The sequence below is a fragment of the Dermacentor variabilis genome, chromosome 2 (genome assembly GCF_050947875.1).
Source record: "Dermacentor variabilis isolate Ectoservices chromosome 2, ASM5094787v1, whole genome shotgun sequence".
Taxonomy (NCBI): Eukaryota; Metazoa; Arthropoda; class Arachnida; order Ixodida; family Ixodidae; genus Dermacentor; species Dermacentor variabilis.
In genome coordinates, this window is record NC_134569.1 from 106210934 (window position 1) to 106225552 (window position 14619).

General features: G+C 40.5%; 2 protein-coding genes across 11 annotated transcripts in view; one reads left to right on the plus strand and one right to left on the minus strand.

The window, feature by feature from the left end:
* abo (de-etiolated protein 1 abo) overlaps positions 1-13293 on the plus strand; it is a 39114-nt gene extending 25821 nt beyond the window's left edge. Inside the window, exon 6 of the mRNA XM_075681607.1 lies at positions 13161-13293. Within this exon, the coding sequence (XP_075537722.1) occupies positions 13161-13203 (43 nt within the window). The 3' untranslated portion in view covers positions 13204-13293. The remainder of the gene's footprint in view (positions 1-13160) is intronic.
* EndoA (SH3 domain containing GRB2 like, endophilin-A) overlaps positions 1-14619 on the minus strand; it is a 112334-nt gene that overhangs the window by 3965 nt on the left and 93750 nt on the right. For 4 of the 10 annotated variants that reach the window (XM_075681609.1, XM_075681611.1, XM_075681608.1 and 1 more), the window contains exons 10-12: positions 13983-14086; positions 13269-13438; positions 3663-3785 (exon numbers count right to left, since the gene is read on the minus strand). In XM_075681609.1, coding sequence (XP_075537724.1) covers positions 3663-3785; positions 13269-13438; positions 13983-14086 — 397 coding nt within the window. Of the gene's footprint in view, positions 1-3662; positions 3786-11625; positions 11671-13268; positions 13439-13982; positions 14087-14619 lie in introns of all 10 variants that reach the window. The other 6 variants (XM_075681617.1, XM_075681616.1, XM_075681615.1 and 3 more) reach the window with 4 other exon arrangements.

Below are 14619 nucleotides of genomic sequence, written 5' to 3' on the forward strand. Positions count from 1 at the left end.
GATTATGCCATGCCAGCATTAAATAAATTATGTGCCCATGTCCTTCATGAGAGTTGTAGGTACTAGAGTTTTAAAAGGTGTTGGTTAACTCAGACTTGTTAACACTGGCTTGCAAATGCCTTGTCACAAAGCTGAGGGTTGAAGGTAATCACAGTGGTAAGGTTACTTGAGAACATAATGAAAGAAAATTTGCAGCAATTCCTTATACATTCAGGATTCGCAAAGTCGAAAGAAAATTTTGCAGGGTGGTACAGAGCTCAAGTTGTTTACTCTGCTCGTAAGAACTTAAGCACAATCTCCTAAACTGTTCAAGAAAAGTATAAGCAGCTCAGGGTTCGGAAAGGGGACCATCATGTGAAATGCCAGAGAAACAGTGGAACACCATTGTTGTGTATTGATTTCCACTTATCATGAAAAACATGGCATATTAGCCAGATGGGAAGATGTGTTTAAGCCCATCTGTAAATAGCACATGCGTCCTGTATATATACAAAAGAAAAGTGCACATTTCCACCTTGAACAGCACTGCTCTTCTTGTAAACATGTAATGGTGTATGGCAATGCAATTCTTCTTTAAAGTAAGGATCAATTATTCAAGAAATAATGGAAGCTATTTGTAATGTTCATTCAGGTCATAATTAAATGTCTAAGGCAACCTTCTCTTGCTTTGACAGACAAGGAAGTTTTGTATCTAAAGGTATTGTGACACGGTGGATATTTAGAGGTGTGTTTGACAGATGGCATCACTGGTGACATTCGAATGTTTGCACAAGCCAAACATAGCTTTCTGCTTCTGTGTGCCATTTCATTGTTTTTGTTATAGGTAGGTTCCTGTATAAAATCATCAGCAATGCCTTGCTTTTCTATTCCCCTGTTTCGTGTATTTATTTTGGTGCTTTCCAAGCTCTGCTACCTTGTGACCTGCAAAAAATATGTAGCATCACACCAAAATACTCATTCCCCTCTCCCAGGCTGGCATCTTGTGTTGCCGCAAAGCTTCTCAATTTTGGAATATTAATATTTGTACAAACTTTGAAGCAGAGTTTAATCGACAGTTGGCATGGGTCAGAATGAACATTGATTCTTTTGACCAGGCAAACAGAACACCTTTACACTAAATGCAAAATATATATATATATTTTTTTGTGAATATCACGTGACCAGTAAGAGAGCCTGCCTGAAGCAAACTACGGACAGCCAGTGACTACAGAGGAAGTGACGCTCAGCTGTACTTTCACAATAAGACCGGTGATGTGGATTATATGTAAAGAATTATTTCACCATGTTTGCACTCGTGTCAGCATATTGAAGCACTTGTTACACAAGGCTGATGTGCTGCTAGCTACATGCTTCCCATCGAATGCACAGACATGTCTATGTGCCATGATAAAATCTACAATTTAGCTAATGCCAAGTTTGGCAACTAGTTTACTTTCAGCCTTGTTTTAGCTGTGGCAACTTGGTTACGGCATTATTAGCAGAGCTAGAAGGTCTAAACTTACCACTAGCTCACTTGAACTGCTCACATGGATAATTGTAAACTCACCTAACGACTCCCTTTTTTTTCATTTGCTTCACTATGCTAGTACACAATAATCAGTTTTGATTTCTGATGTAGCCAGAGTTGCAGCTGAGTGTTAGAAATTGTGAAACTAAGAAAGAAAGTCATGAAATGCTAGGTAAAAACATAGCTAATGTAAAGTGGTCATTACAGGTAACTACCTAAAAAGTAGAAGGTAAACAGTGATGCACACTGATGCAGACAGAAAGAGTTAGCAGGTAAATGTAGGCAGCTAGCAGACAATATACATCATTATTTGGTGTCGCACATACTAACAATGCCCAGGAAAGGTGTGAATTGAGCAAAAAATGGTGGAAGCACATAAAAGCAGTTAGAACGCACACCAGAGAGAGAAACATTAAAATTTTGTCTCACAAAGCACTTGCAGAAAGATTCATGAATCATACCGGCAGGATGTCAGACAGAACAGACCGGGGAGTAATGCAGACAATCAGCATCACTGTTGTTATCGAAAATTAGGGAGTAGCACCAATGTTACAGTGACAAAGACAGTGAGAGAAAGAAGAACACAAAAAGGCCAGAATCAGCAAGCAGAGAGAAGAGAGGGTGCCATCAAGTCCACCTGCCACACACCATGCAGCACCAGGCCATCACACTATTTCAGAATCAAACAAAGGAAAGAAAGTGACAGAGACCAAAGGACAAAAAAATGCAGATACGAGTCAAAAGTAACAATATTTGTGTCTTGCACTTACAGCTGCTGTGTGTATTCCCACGGTACAATCACAGCAAAAACTGTGGCACATTACTGGACCTGTCCTGATATATTTTTTTGTTGTAGCTCAGTGATGACCTTACGATTCATATGTATGAATGATCTGATAACATTGCATCTATGCACTGAGCTGGCTGACTTTGGTTACATTCAATGCCCAATACACAGTTTCAAGCCATAGTGCACCAACTAGGGTAGCTGAATTTGATTAATCATGTCAAGCCACGTAAGAACTTGTTGCAGCTGTCAAATCAAACATTATTTCTATGCCATATTTGAAAGCCTCACACTAAAATATTTCCCGCATGCAGGCAACACAATTTTCAATCAGTTCTTCATGTTCCGATGATGCAGTCACATATTCTTGACCCACAAGGAACACTGTACTGAGTGTCATAGGACCAGGTGACGTACTGATATTGTAAAGTTCAGTTTCTATAGGAAAACTAGAATATACATATACCTAAATTGTATATGACTCAACTTCTTTGGCAAGCTACAGTCTCATCACATGCAGTGTTTTGCAATAATTCAAATGTGGTGCAAAAGACATGAAGTGGAATTCATAATCGCAAGAGTGTCATAGAAAGGCTACACTGAGTTTATGCCATGCAACCAAGAAAAAAAGTAAGCCAAAGCTTTGATGAAGTTCAGGTTCTATGAATCAACACCGCTGGTAATCAGAGACACAATTGTCATGTTCCCAATCTAGCAATTTGGTGGTGTACAAAAAGAATGCCATTTTATTTCACAACTACAGGCATGAAATGTAAATGCGGTGGGTTCCTGCTAATTCAGTACATGTTACTGCTTTGTGTACTAAAAGTAGCATTACCTTGAAGCACGGTACATATCAGTCCTCCCTGCATATACGTTAGGTCCCTAATACCTAAATAAAGTGTGCTCCCCATTTTGTGCTCCAATGCTGCTACCACCTGCCTTCACTAGCATTGATTAAGGTTACCAAGGAAGTTCTAAATCAAGCCTATCAATTCCCTTTTAATAGCCCTTTGCTTTGTAAGTGAGAAGATATGTTGAGAAATCGAGAACATAGAGAAGCATGGCAGCAACATGAAAGAATGGCACTGCCTTCAGAACATACACAGACCTAATGTACGAGATCATTATGGTGCCGTCTGCGAGACTTCGGATGTAGTCGCCTAGCCTATGTATAGTGCTAAATCCTCCAGGCCACAACGATGGCAAAGACGGGTGAGAATCCAGCAAAAGAAATTTTCTTGTGACTGCCACACAAAGGAACTAGCTTCTGAGGCACTGGTGGGAGGAAATAAGGAAAAGGGGCAACAAGGTCGAGAGAGAAGTGGTGGCAGGCGGTGGCACCCTTGGAAAGAGGAACACGAGTACCATTGGGAGACCTGGAGCCAGGTGAGGCCCCCGTGCCATGCGGATTGGGGAAGCTGCCCAGGAAGAGGTTATTGGCAGGCCGTGGGTTCACAGGCGAGCTCAGGGGTGAGCGGGCAGGAGATGCTGCAAGGGACAACCCCCGCCCCGCCGGGTCTACGTCACCATCACAGCACCACAGAACAAAGCGGGGCTTGCCTGCATCTCTTCATTTGCGAGATTGAGGTCTCCCTTCTCTATACATTTGAAACACCCCCATTGTCTATTGCTGCCACAAGAAAATATAATGCAATTGACCGAATCCATGTCTTTTCTCACATCTAGCACAATCTAGCCATGAGGCACAGATAGGAGGACTTGATTTCAACCTTGATGTGCCATCGACATCAATCAGTTAATCAGTGCTTTGCATAGATTCCACTAAGTCATCAGAGGTCCCTGGCTCGCACCACCGACTGACGTGCCAGAGCTTGTGTGCACATTTGTCGCATGAATAAGCGTCATTAACTGATGCAAGAGCATCAGTGTGGTTTTGGTTTTTCTTCTGTCTAAGCAGTAATGGCACACCCTGAATAAACTTCACAAAATTGGGTAGCAACAGTACAACCCAGTCTGTAGGGCTATGCTAGCATGAAGACAAAACACAGAGTTGAGGAACAACAGCCAAGTCGCATCAAAGTAAGATGCAAGTACTTTCACTTACGCTTCATCACCAGATTATATTTACGGTAATGTACAGCTTGGCCGGAGTGAAATGTTAATAGGAAAAAGCAAATTTGAACATCTTTCATGCATAATTACGTGGAAGATTGATGTGGTATCACTATGAGTACAGCTGCTTAACTTTCTTTAGCCCTAGAATTCAGCATGCAATACTGTTTACACCAGTATTACCATATTACACCAGTTTACACCACATTTTAGAAAGGTTCAAGTAATACAAAGTACACGAGTACATGTTCCAATTCATTTTTTTTTTCCCATTTGCTGTTGCAGCTTGGCAGTACTATACTTAAAAGTCACACTCTCTGTAGTTTGTACTTTGATGTGTCATGATGGTATGGGTGCAAACAGAAGTTTTTGATACACAGAAACTATGAAAAAGATGAATTTCCTTGCAACTTCAGCATTCAGTCAAAAAGTAATAGGCACATAGCTAAAATATATGAGCAACCAATGCGATGTGTAGTTCTTGTCAAAGGAAAAGAATCCACTATGAGCATGACTGTTGCCGACTTCCGAGTATAATGTGTCCCGTCAGTGAAGCTCCAGGTAGTGAGAAGCTCTGAAGAAAGACAATTATAAATTGCCTCTCTAGAGAAGGGCTTTGCAACAGTGTAAATGCAACACCAACTCGACTAGATGTCCTAGAGTCAGGTCACACAAGCATGGTGGCTTTGTCTCTCTCTTAATTTTTGTCACAGAAGTTGTACTCCTCAGTTCCTGGCTGCTTCCCAGGCAAGCCTGTGCTACCAACTTTGAAAACTTCTGTGAGCACCTGTTTGCCTGCTGCAAATTTTCAGAACAGTTGTAACCTAAAGCCGTCACTTGAACTACGTAACATTTCACAGCCAGTAGAATAAAACAGTTTCCTATATTTCACACCAGAGTTGTTGATGAGATCTGGCTACCTTGCTTAGCTTGTATCCTAAATTCCTGTCATAACCATCCAAACATTTTGAAAGTTACTCTGACTAAGCAGTATGCTATGAATAAACAACATAAAAAATTTGTTTACGCACTTTCTTTTTTTCAAATAGCAATGTCAAAAAGATATTTTTCTATCCATACCGCATGTTTCTTGCACTCATGCAGGAAGCATGTAATTAGAGGCTATTCTTACCCAGTTATGAAAGCACTTAAATTTCTGCTTTTCTTGTGCTGAAACTGCAATGGTTCAAATGTTCATTTTGATGTATTTGCCCTCAAGGTGAACTATTGTAGCTCAATGTTTAACCTAAACAAAGGCTGGATCCACAAAAAAAACAACTCAATTTATAATGCTCTGAAATGTACACCTTTAGATCTGTTTAGATTGTGTTCCTGTCTTATGTTTTTGATGTATCCACAGACATGAATATAGTAGTACAAGCAAATCAAAATGTCTGTGCAAGATAAGTGTTCCTTATGTTGCAAAGGCCATCCTGGCCTGAGATTCAACGAAGTTATTAAAGTATTGTTGCTCTTTCTTTTACTTCATTAAGGCGACACTTCTGTTCAGAATTGCAATCATTAGGAGAGCGTAACTAAAGCAAACTGCATACCCAAACTTCACTGCACTTATTTGCATTGTCTCATTTTCATCCCAAATAGAGATACATGAAATGTGACATGAACAATTCGACAAAATAAGAAGAAAGGGAGGGGGGGTAGTTACTGAGGTACTAAAGATACCTGAAAGACATTTATTGTAATATGCACTAAATTTTTAGATACTTGAGACTATAATGTGACCATTATATGGCATTATACTTGAAAGAAAAATAAAAGTATGTTAGGAGTTCTAGAATGAAAAGACAACACCATGGGATATCAATTTCCTAGTAAATTTCTATCAAGAAGACCATACATGCAGTGAGTAGGTTAATAGGACGTACACCAATGTAAATTGCAAGTGCACAGAAGGCATGTACCATATATTGTCAGCAACTATGCAGAACATTGGAGAGAGCTATTCACGCACACATATGCAGTGTGCTTGCAATAAATGTGATTAGACCACTAACAAACTAACAGAGAGAAAGCATGCAGTATGACCAACACATTCGGTTTTATTTTGGCAGTAACTATGTGTGCACTTGTAGTATAACAGCAACAGAACAGAGTCCAAGCACCAAGAACTACAAAGAACAGAGGTTTTTAATAAAACAATGGAAGACCAGAAATCCTTTAATATAAAGCAGGTATACAAAAGCTGCAGCCCTGAGAAACAGTGGAAGTCTTTTTATAGAGTTATAGCCTGTGTGAAGTGTTACAATTACTTTGTTAACCGAATACCGGGGCACAGCCATGAACAGCCGTGCTGGTGATGGCATCTTGTAGCAGCAACACAGTTAAGCTAAAACCTTCACTTTGTTATACATTTTAACTTCCAAGACAAGAATTAACAGTGCAATGCAAGAATGCTAGTACCACATATACACTGTGGTTGAACATGCTGTCAGAAGTTCATGAAATTCCGGTAGTACAGTAACTGTCTCAAGCATTCACTATGGTCCACTGTTAAAGGGAACAGCCATTTAGCATTCCACCATTGACTGCAGCTATGACAAAGACCTGCAGGCTATTTGCATAGAAATCAGCATAAAATGTTGTATCAGATGCTTTTTTTTTTATAAGGTAAAGGAATCCTGCAGTTATATTGGCTGTTCCCTTTAAGAGTTAACCATGCTGCATCACCCTCCTCTAAGAAGCAGGAACACGATCTCATCGTTTGTGCTGTTACTTCATGAAGCAATGCCATATGGTTAGCCCTATATTCTACCTCACAGCACTATATATGCACCGTATTAGACACAGGCAAGCCCCAAGTTTTCCCCATGACTCCTTCATGGGCACAAGATAGAAAAGCAGTTCGAAAGTCGTGCAGGAATCCTTTCCGAACAGAGGACTAAACACACAGTAGAGAAAGAGGACAAGGAAAGTAAGGCTGGTGGTGGAGGTGGTGGCAGTGACTGCCCTGATATGCGTGCTGCTGCTACACTGCACCAGCAGTTGTCCTTCCTATACCGTAACTCACTACTACTGGCATGACGTCTCAATGGACCCTCTTCAAAACTGCAAAGTCAGCTTCCCTGCAAGGTAATATGCCAACGTAATGGTGGCACATCTGGCTTTCAAATCAGTGGGTAGATGTGCAGCTAGTGCATTTTATGAGGTGGGAGACACGAATGCGGTTTCTACAGGGGCAACACGTTAACAAGCTCACTGCAGCTTGGGTCACTGCAGTTATTCCCACTGTGCTGTTGCGCAGAGCTTTCCTGCAGTGTGCCGGCGAGATCTTTGCTAGAAATCAAAGGAGAGGCAAAATTCTTGTTGCTTCTGATCTGGCACATCATAGTGCCATCTCTCTGCATCCTGAGGAAGTTTCAAAGGAGCACAACTCCCTGGTGACTCACAGATGGGTCACAATGCACCAGAGGAATATCACAAGTGGCCCACCAGTGAGTCATGATGCCCAAGATCGAGACTTAAAGTTCTGCCGCAGTGAACATGTTACTATACTACTGTAATGTCACATGTATTCTTAATGGTCCCTAAATGCTGTCCCTATTGAACCCATCAAAGCATGTGCACGTCAACAAGATAAGTGCTGGACAACATAAAAAGTAATTAACAGCAGGAACTGCTCAATGATGATTCAAATTGCCAGAGAGATGATGGTATCAGTCGCATGTGATGCAACTATTCACACCATGCATGCTAGCACTTAGTACTATGACTACTATGAATAATAATAGTAGACATTGATATTAATAATTTTACATCTCAAAGCTGTGCCTGGGAGATGATGCATAGTAGAGCATCCCAGATCAATATCAATAACTTCAGCTACAACTCCCTTTCTGCAGTAAAAATGACCAAAAATGTTTAGTTATGTTTTTTAGTTTAGTTATGGATTTCCAAAACTGCTAGCTTTAAAGATATCGCAAAGCACTAGAAATTCAACTAAATAAAGATATTAAAGCTACAGCCACTTTTGTGTACACAGTCTATATGCACACTGGCCATAAGTTGCCAATGGGAAGAGCCTTCACTACAATCCTATTAACCTACTGCTGTTTAACTCAAACATCAAAACTGCAACTTATCATCACCAGAGTTGTGACAGCACATGGCCACAATCTTTCCTTATTTGTAATTCAGTAGGGCAATGTCGCACAAATCGGCAATACCACGCAGGCAGGCCTCAACAATAAAGCAACCACACAGCACTGAAATTATTGTACCGACATAGTATGGTGCTGCCATACGTGATCAAACCCTCATCAAACAAGATGTGAGCCCTACACTTACGAGATCCTGAAAAAGCAGGCACGATCATGATGAATGTGCTGCACTCGTCCAAAACAGTTATAGGTAAAATTATGCTGATGTGCTTAGCTTGTCCAAAACATGGAAAGAACTAACACAAGCCAGGAATCTGTGTGTGTTTTTGTATTCCACTTTTATCAGAATGAAGCTGCTACAGCGGGGCATTGAACCCGTGATGCTGAGCTCAGTCATAAGAACGGTGGTACCACAGCAGGTACTTGGCAATTCAATCTTTGTCATGACGACGACCAGCACCACACCGTGAGGCAAAAGCACACAAAGCAACGAGATTAGCAATTATGGAAAGGGTCTGTGGCTGCTGACTTGCATAACAGAATTGCTTCGTTTGTTCTTTCCCAATTGATTTCTGGTTATTAGTATGATTACAACATATGCGTAATAATTATATTACATAGTGGGCATCAGTTTTAGCTGCAGCAAAACATTACATACTGCTAGGCACTATCCTGTCACTGAGAGAGAGCTACTGACTTGGCAATAAGTAATAGCAGTTATTCCAATAATCTTGATCATCTGCCATTAATGCTATTACAAACGGCATTCACTGATTGAGTTTGCATGTGTGCTGGTTTTTCTGTCACAACATTGATCACAATATCTGTTAGACATTGTTACACTTCTTTCTGTCACATTACAAACACAATGGTAATTGACTTGCTAATTCTAGGACCAGAAAGCAGCTTCATCAAAAGATCCAAGACATGGGTTTCATGCCTGCTTAGTAAATGATGTACCAGTCCTACCGAAATCAAAATTTAATGTGCAACCGAGGTAAGCAAAACAAATGATGTGCTACAGGTCAAATAAAGAATTGTAACAAGTGACATGCATACAAAAATGTAAGAGCAATATGGTTAAAAAGGGGGGGGGGGGGGAGAGTGGGGGGGGGGGCTAGCACAACACATAAAATGCTCCAAAGCAAGAATTTAAGTTGACATTAGAAAAAAAAAAAGAAAGCACACTAAATGTATATAAAGCTTAATGCCTAGAGCCCAAGACTTAAGGGCAGAAGAAACAATTCAACTTAGAGGAAGCCTTAGCTCGGGCCCAACTCCGGCGCGGCCTATTCAAATGCATGTAAAACACAAAAACGATTTTCTGAAATAACCCCTGGAGCGATTTTAATGAAATTTATTGTATTTGAGACAGAAGTTCTAGTGACTGTTCGAATCAGAATTTCCATTTAGGGCCTGAGTTTTACTAAAACAATTTTCAAAAATTCGAAAGTTTGAAAAAAAAATAGACACACGAAGTTTATAAATAAATACCTCTGCATCAAAAACAGATATCGAGTTTCTGTAAACGGCACCCATTAGATCATTCATAGCAGACAAATTCGGTATGTTAATTTATATCTTACGTGAATTTGTTACATTGTGTACAAGGGTTCTACAAAAGCTGTATTTCTATATTATGCAATTTTTTTAGATTTATGTGTGACATAAATTTTGTCGGCTTTCGATGTACTATCGGATGCGATTCACAAAATTGTGATATCATTTTTGCTTGCTGAGTTAGAGAGTTGTAAACTTGATAGTCCCGTTTGCTGAAAATTTTTCTATTTTTGCCAATTTTTAATGAAAGATTGATGATCTAAATAGAAAATTGGAAACGAACAGTCACTAGATCTTAAGTTTTTTTTTTAAATGCAACAAACCTCGGTAAATTTGGTGCAGTGGTTGCCGAGAAAAATGAATTCTCCTTTTACGTGTATTTAGATAGGAGCACCCAAGCTAAAGCTCCCTCTTAATCTGATCATTTAAGCCTTCACTGGACAGCACAGCACTTATTTCAGAACCTGTCTTGTGAATGCATGATAATTACCTGTTGCTACAGGTATCTACAACATGTTACTAACAGATCAGCCAGTTACAATTAAAGTTAGTAGAAGACCTCATAAAAAAACTAGGTAACAAATTTAATTGCAAGAACATAGAGACACCGTAATATAGTATTGAACGTGCTCTACTAAATGCATGCAATTTCTCCTGATTCAGACCGCAAGCTATGTAAGGATTCAGCAGATGATGGCATGGGCCTGTTCAATATGCAACGAAGTGACTGAAAATTACTGGCAGAATCAAGAGTTGCAAAATCAAATGTTGAGCAATCTTTCTCCCAAACAAATGTAACAAAAACCCACAAGGTCATGTAGGTGCAATGGTCCATACCTGTCATCAAGCAGTAATAGTATAAAGAGAAACACAAAAAACAAAAATTAAGGCAATACTATTCATCACAGTATAAGCACCCTTTCGTGTGCACTGTGGCAGGGACATGCTTGCAGCCACAGAAAACTTCCACTTGCACACTGTCAGTAGCCAACTCCAACAAGAAAAACCAAGTGCTTTTCTTTTGTGCTTTATTATAGGAATAAGCTACTGCAGGGCTCAAATACAATTAACATGTCTTGTGCCTGCAGCACTTGCAAGTACAGTCGCTAGCAAAAGTTTTGAAGACCATGGCATCTGCAAAAAATGTAAATTTGTTCAAGCACAGCTCCGCAAGGTGAAACTGCTTCAATACAGCTCATTGACAAAATAGGCACACGTAGGCTGTACCACTTCGTTTCAGTTGCCGTGCCCAGGCTGAGAAGAAAAAACTTTTTTTTTTCCATGCCATCGTTTGTCTCCAAACTTTTGCTTGTGACTGTACCTTCTTTTTTGTACAGTTTGATGCAAAGCTGATTCTCAGAACTATGATTAACTGCAAGACAAAAGTGGGGACACCTGGAGGGCCCAGTTGAGGTAAACCAGTGGGATCACATTACACTGTTCCTTGCTTTCTAAATTTGGCAAGCTGGTTTCAGACTACCAAAGTGGAAGCCTTCTGGGGTTGCTGTTTGTGAACACCAAAAAGGCCTGAAGAATATATACTCCCTTATTTACATTCCTTAAAACTAGATACGTACCAAAAAACTTACACGGCTCCTCTAACAAAGGTGATAAAAGCCTGTCTGTTTAAGAAGAAAGAAACAGAGTGTGTACATATGTATATATATACTAATACGCATGCACAAGCAATGTTAACTCATAGTGAATGCAAATAGATCCAGGATTGTAACTTGTGCACTATTGAATGATGTCAATAGATATCTGTCGCAAACCACATGCAGCCGAGTGCTCATGCAATGAACAGATTGGTAAGGGTAAGAAGGCTAGCACTTCTAAATTCTATGTGGCAACGGCAGCAAAGAAAAAGTATAAAACAGGCACGTGGACACATTTACAGCCAGCACATGCGCTACACACACATGGTCAATACAAACTTAGCTGACTGCATCTGCAACTAGGTCGTATGCTAGAGCACAGCAGGTAGCCTAGTGCTCGTCTGTATATTGCCTTTTACCCATTCATTGTATTTAAAGAATAATAAACTGAACTGAACCGAACACAGCATGCTAAAATTTGAGTGCAACGAGTTACTAGTGCGAGTGATATTCCCAAAAAGTGCAAGAGGCAATACTAAGTCTGCAGAACCTTTTCTGTTTATTGCCAATGGCTTACCTTGTTTCTCAAGTGCGTGACGTCTATGCCTATCCAGAGAGCTCACAAACAAAGTGCGTTCTCACACGCTTCTGCAATGTTATTATGCTCACTTAAGAAACTTTTGCAATGTGCGATGTTGTTTAATAGTGTAATGACTGGCACTTGGTTCAAAGAAGGCCCCCTAAATGGAATAATGTGTGATGTGTATATGTTGCGAGCCCTGTATTGGAGATCAGTTTAAGGTGCTTTTTAGTAATTGTCATCTTTTAACTAGTGATGGTAGGTAGATGTGGCACTACAGCTAGGATTGGCTTGGAGAAGACAGGAATGCTCCAGTTGCAACCTTGAAAAGCTTGAAACAACTGACCACATACTAGCTGATCAGCTGACCACGTTCGAATGTATGACTAGAATGTGAAAGGATTGAATCTTTAGTTCCTATTTTGATTGTTTACTCCACTTCAGCCTAGTGTAGTAACATGAGCACCATTTTTCTCATGTATGTCGAGCTTTTTGTGCTGGTTCAAACCTTACGAAGATGTATTGACTAGACCAATATTCGACCCTTTAGCAGCGGTAGTGCTGGTTAAATTTAACAAATCAGGAGACGCCTGCTGAAGGATGATGCAAGTAGAAACATTGAGTCTTCAAAGGTGTCAAAAACTTAAAGGAGCAGATAGCATAGCAATGTGCCTCAGCTAGTATGCGTTGGCACATCTTGGGGATATGCAGCTGGAATAGTGAAAGTTCAAGCCTGAATGTCGCCTCTCCTTAGTGACTGTCCACTCAACATGCACTTTTGGGTGGGTGCTATTGTAAATACAAACTACAGCAAATTCTAGATGCAATAACAACAAGTGTACTCCACAGTATATGCTAGGTGTAGAGGAGTAAGTGAAAAGGCAAAAGGTGTGGACAGAAAGCAGGTTTAGCCACTTATAGAGTACATGTCCTGCAGTTCCAGCAGCAGAAAGGATGGAAAAGATGGGCAGCGCGGATGAGCGGCTGCCATCGGAGCTGTGTGAGCCTTCTGAGCTGCGTCTATAACTGCCACCACCAGTCTTACCAGTTGGGGCTGAGGAGAAGAAGAGGGAGTTTTGCTGGGGCTCGCCATTGAAGTAGCCCCCACCTGACTCGACCATGGGCGAGATGTCATCGTGAATCGCTGTGAGGTTGAGATCAGACAGCTTCTTGGGTTCGTATGGCTCGCGATCACGCCCTGCTGCCTCAGCTTTCCTGCATAAGAGAGAGACAGCAGACAATAGGAATTGATGTACTGCGGCCGAAATGAGGAGAGTTCAGTTTTTACATGCAGGGAGAAGTGATTAAGGAATTTTTACATAGCAAAGCGACACCTATAGGCTACGAGGGTCAATGTAACAGAAAACAGTTCATTTGGCAGCTTGAGGCATTCTGAAAAACACACATACACATTTCAGCACAGGAATGGCACTGCATCTTGTATATGCAGAAAGGCGTGCTACAGGGGCACACAAAATAAGTTTATATTACAATTGCATACTGTGGAGGCTTTCCTGATCAGCAAAATAATGAAATCCTGAGGTTGTATCGGAAATGATATTATAAAGTACAAGTAATAAATTTTTGCAGCAGATGCAACATATAAAATACATGTCTCATTTTACCAACCTACACTGTCTTGCCTTCATCTTTTCACAAGTTTGCACTGCGCTGAGCGAAGTCGTAAACTGCTGGTCTCCTCAGAAGTGCTGGTGAGCTATCCAACAAGCAGGAAAGGCTTCACTGAAGCAAAACTTACTGTTCGAGCAACCGTTCAGTAAGGCCCTGGAGCACTTCTGCACACTGCTGATGATATTCACAGAAGGCTTCAGCAAGGGCATGAAGCTGAGAGATTTGCTCGACCTGTGTGAAATATGAAATAAAAGAGTTGCTTTACATTCTAAATTTCTATAATTTAACCAATAACATTTCTTTTTGCCAAAATCCTGGCAAACTGCAACTCTACAAGGGTTGTTCAAGGTTTACAAGTTCTTACTTTTACTATTAAAATTAAACCTGCTACACATAAGAAACTAATAATATCTTTGACTGGTCGCTGCAGAGTGTTGCAGCATCGATACAAATCTGTGAAAAACAGCAGCCAAGCTGTACTTCAGGAATACACGCTCTAAAGGTAATAATTGGGCATCATTAGCACAGACATAATGGAAATGGGTTAGTCCCATAATAAAGCTTAGTTGCTGCCTTACAAAATCTTTGCTGCATGTAAGGCAACAACTTACACACTACAAATGCTTGGAGCTCTATCAGGCTTGCGCTGTGCATGTTTTCGTGCTGCCACCATTATTTTGGCAGTTCCCATTCCCCTTGAGGTAGAAGGAACCAGTTTGCAGTCACAGGCTGCACAGGACTGATTTTCTAAATTGGATGAGTGC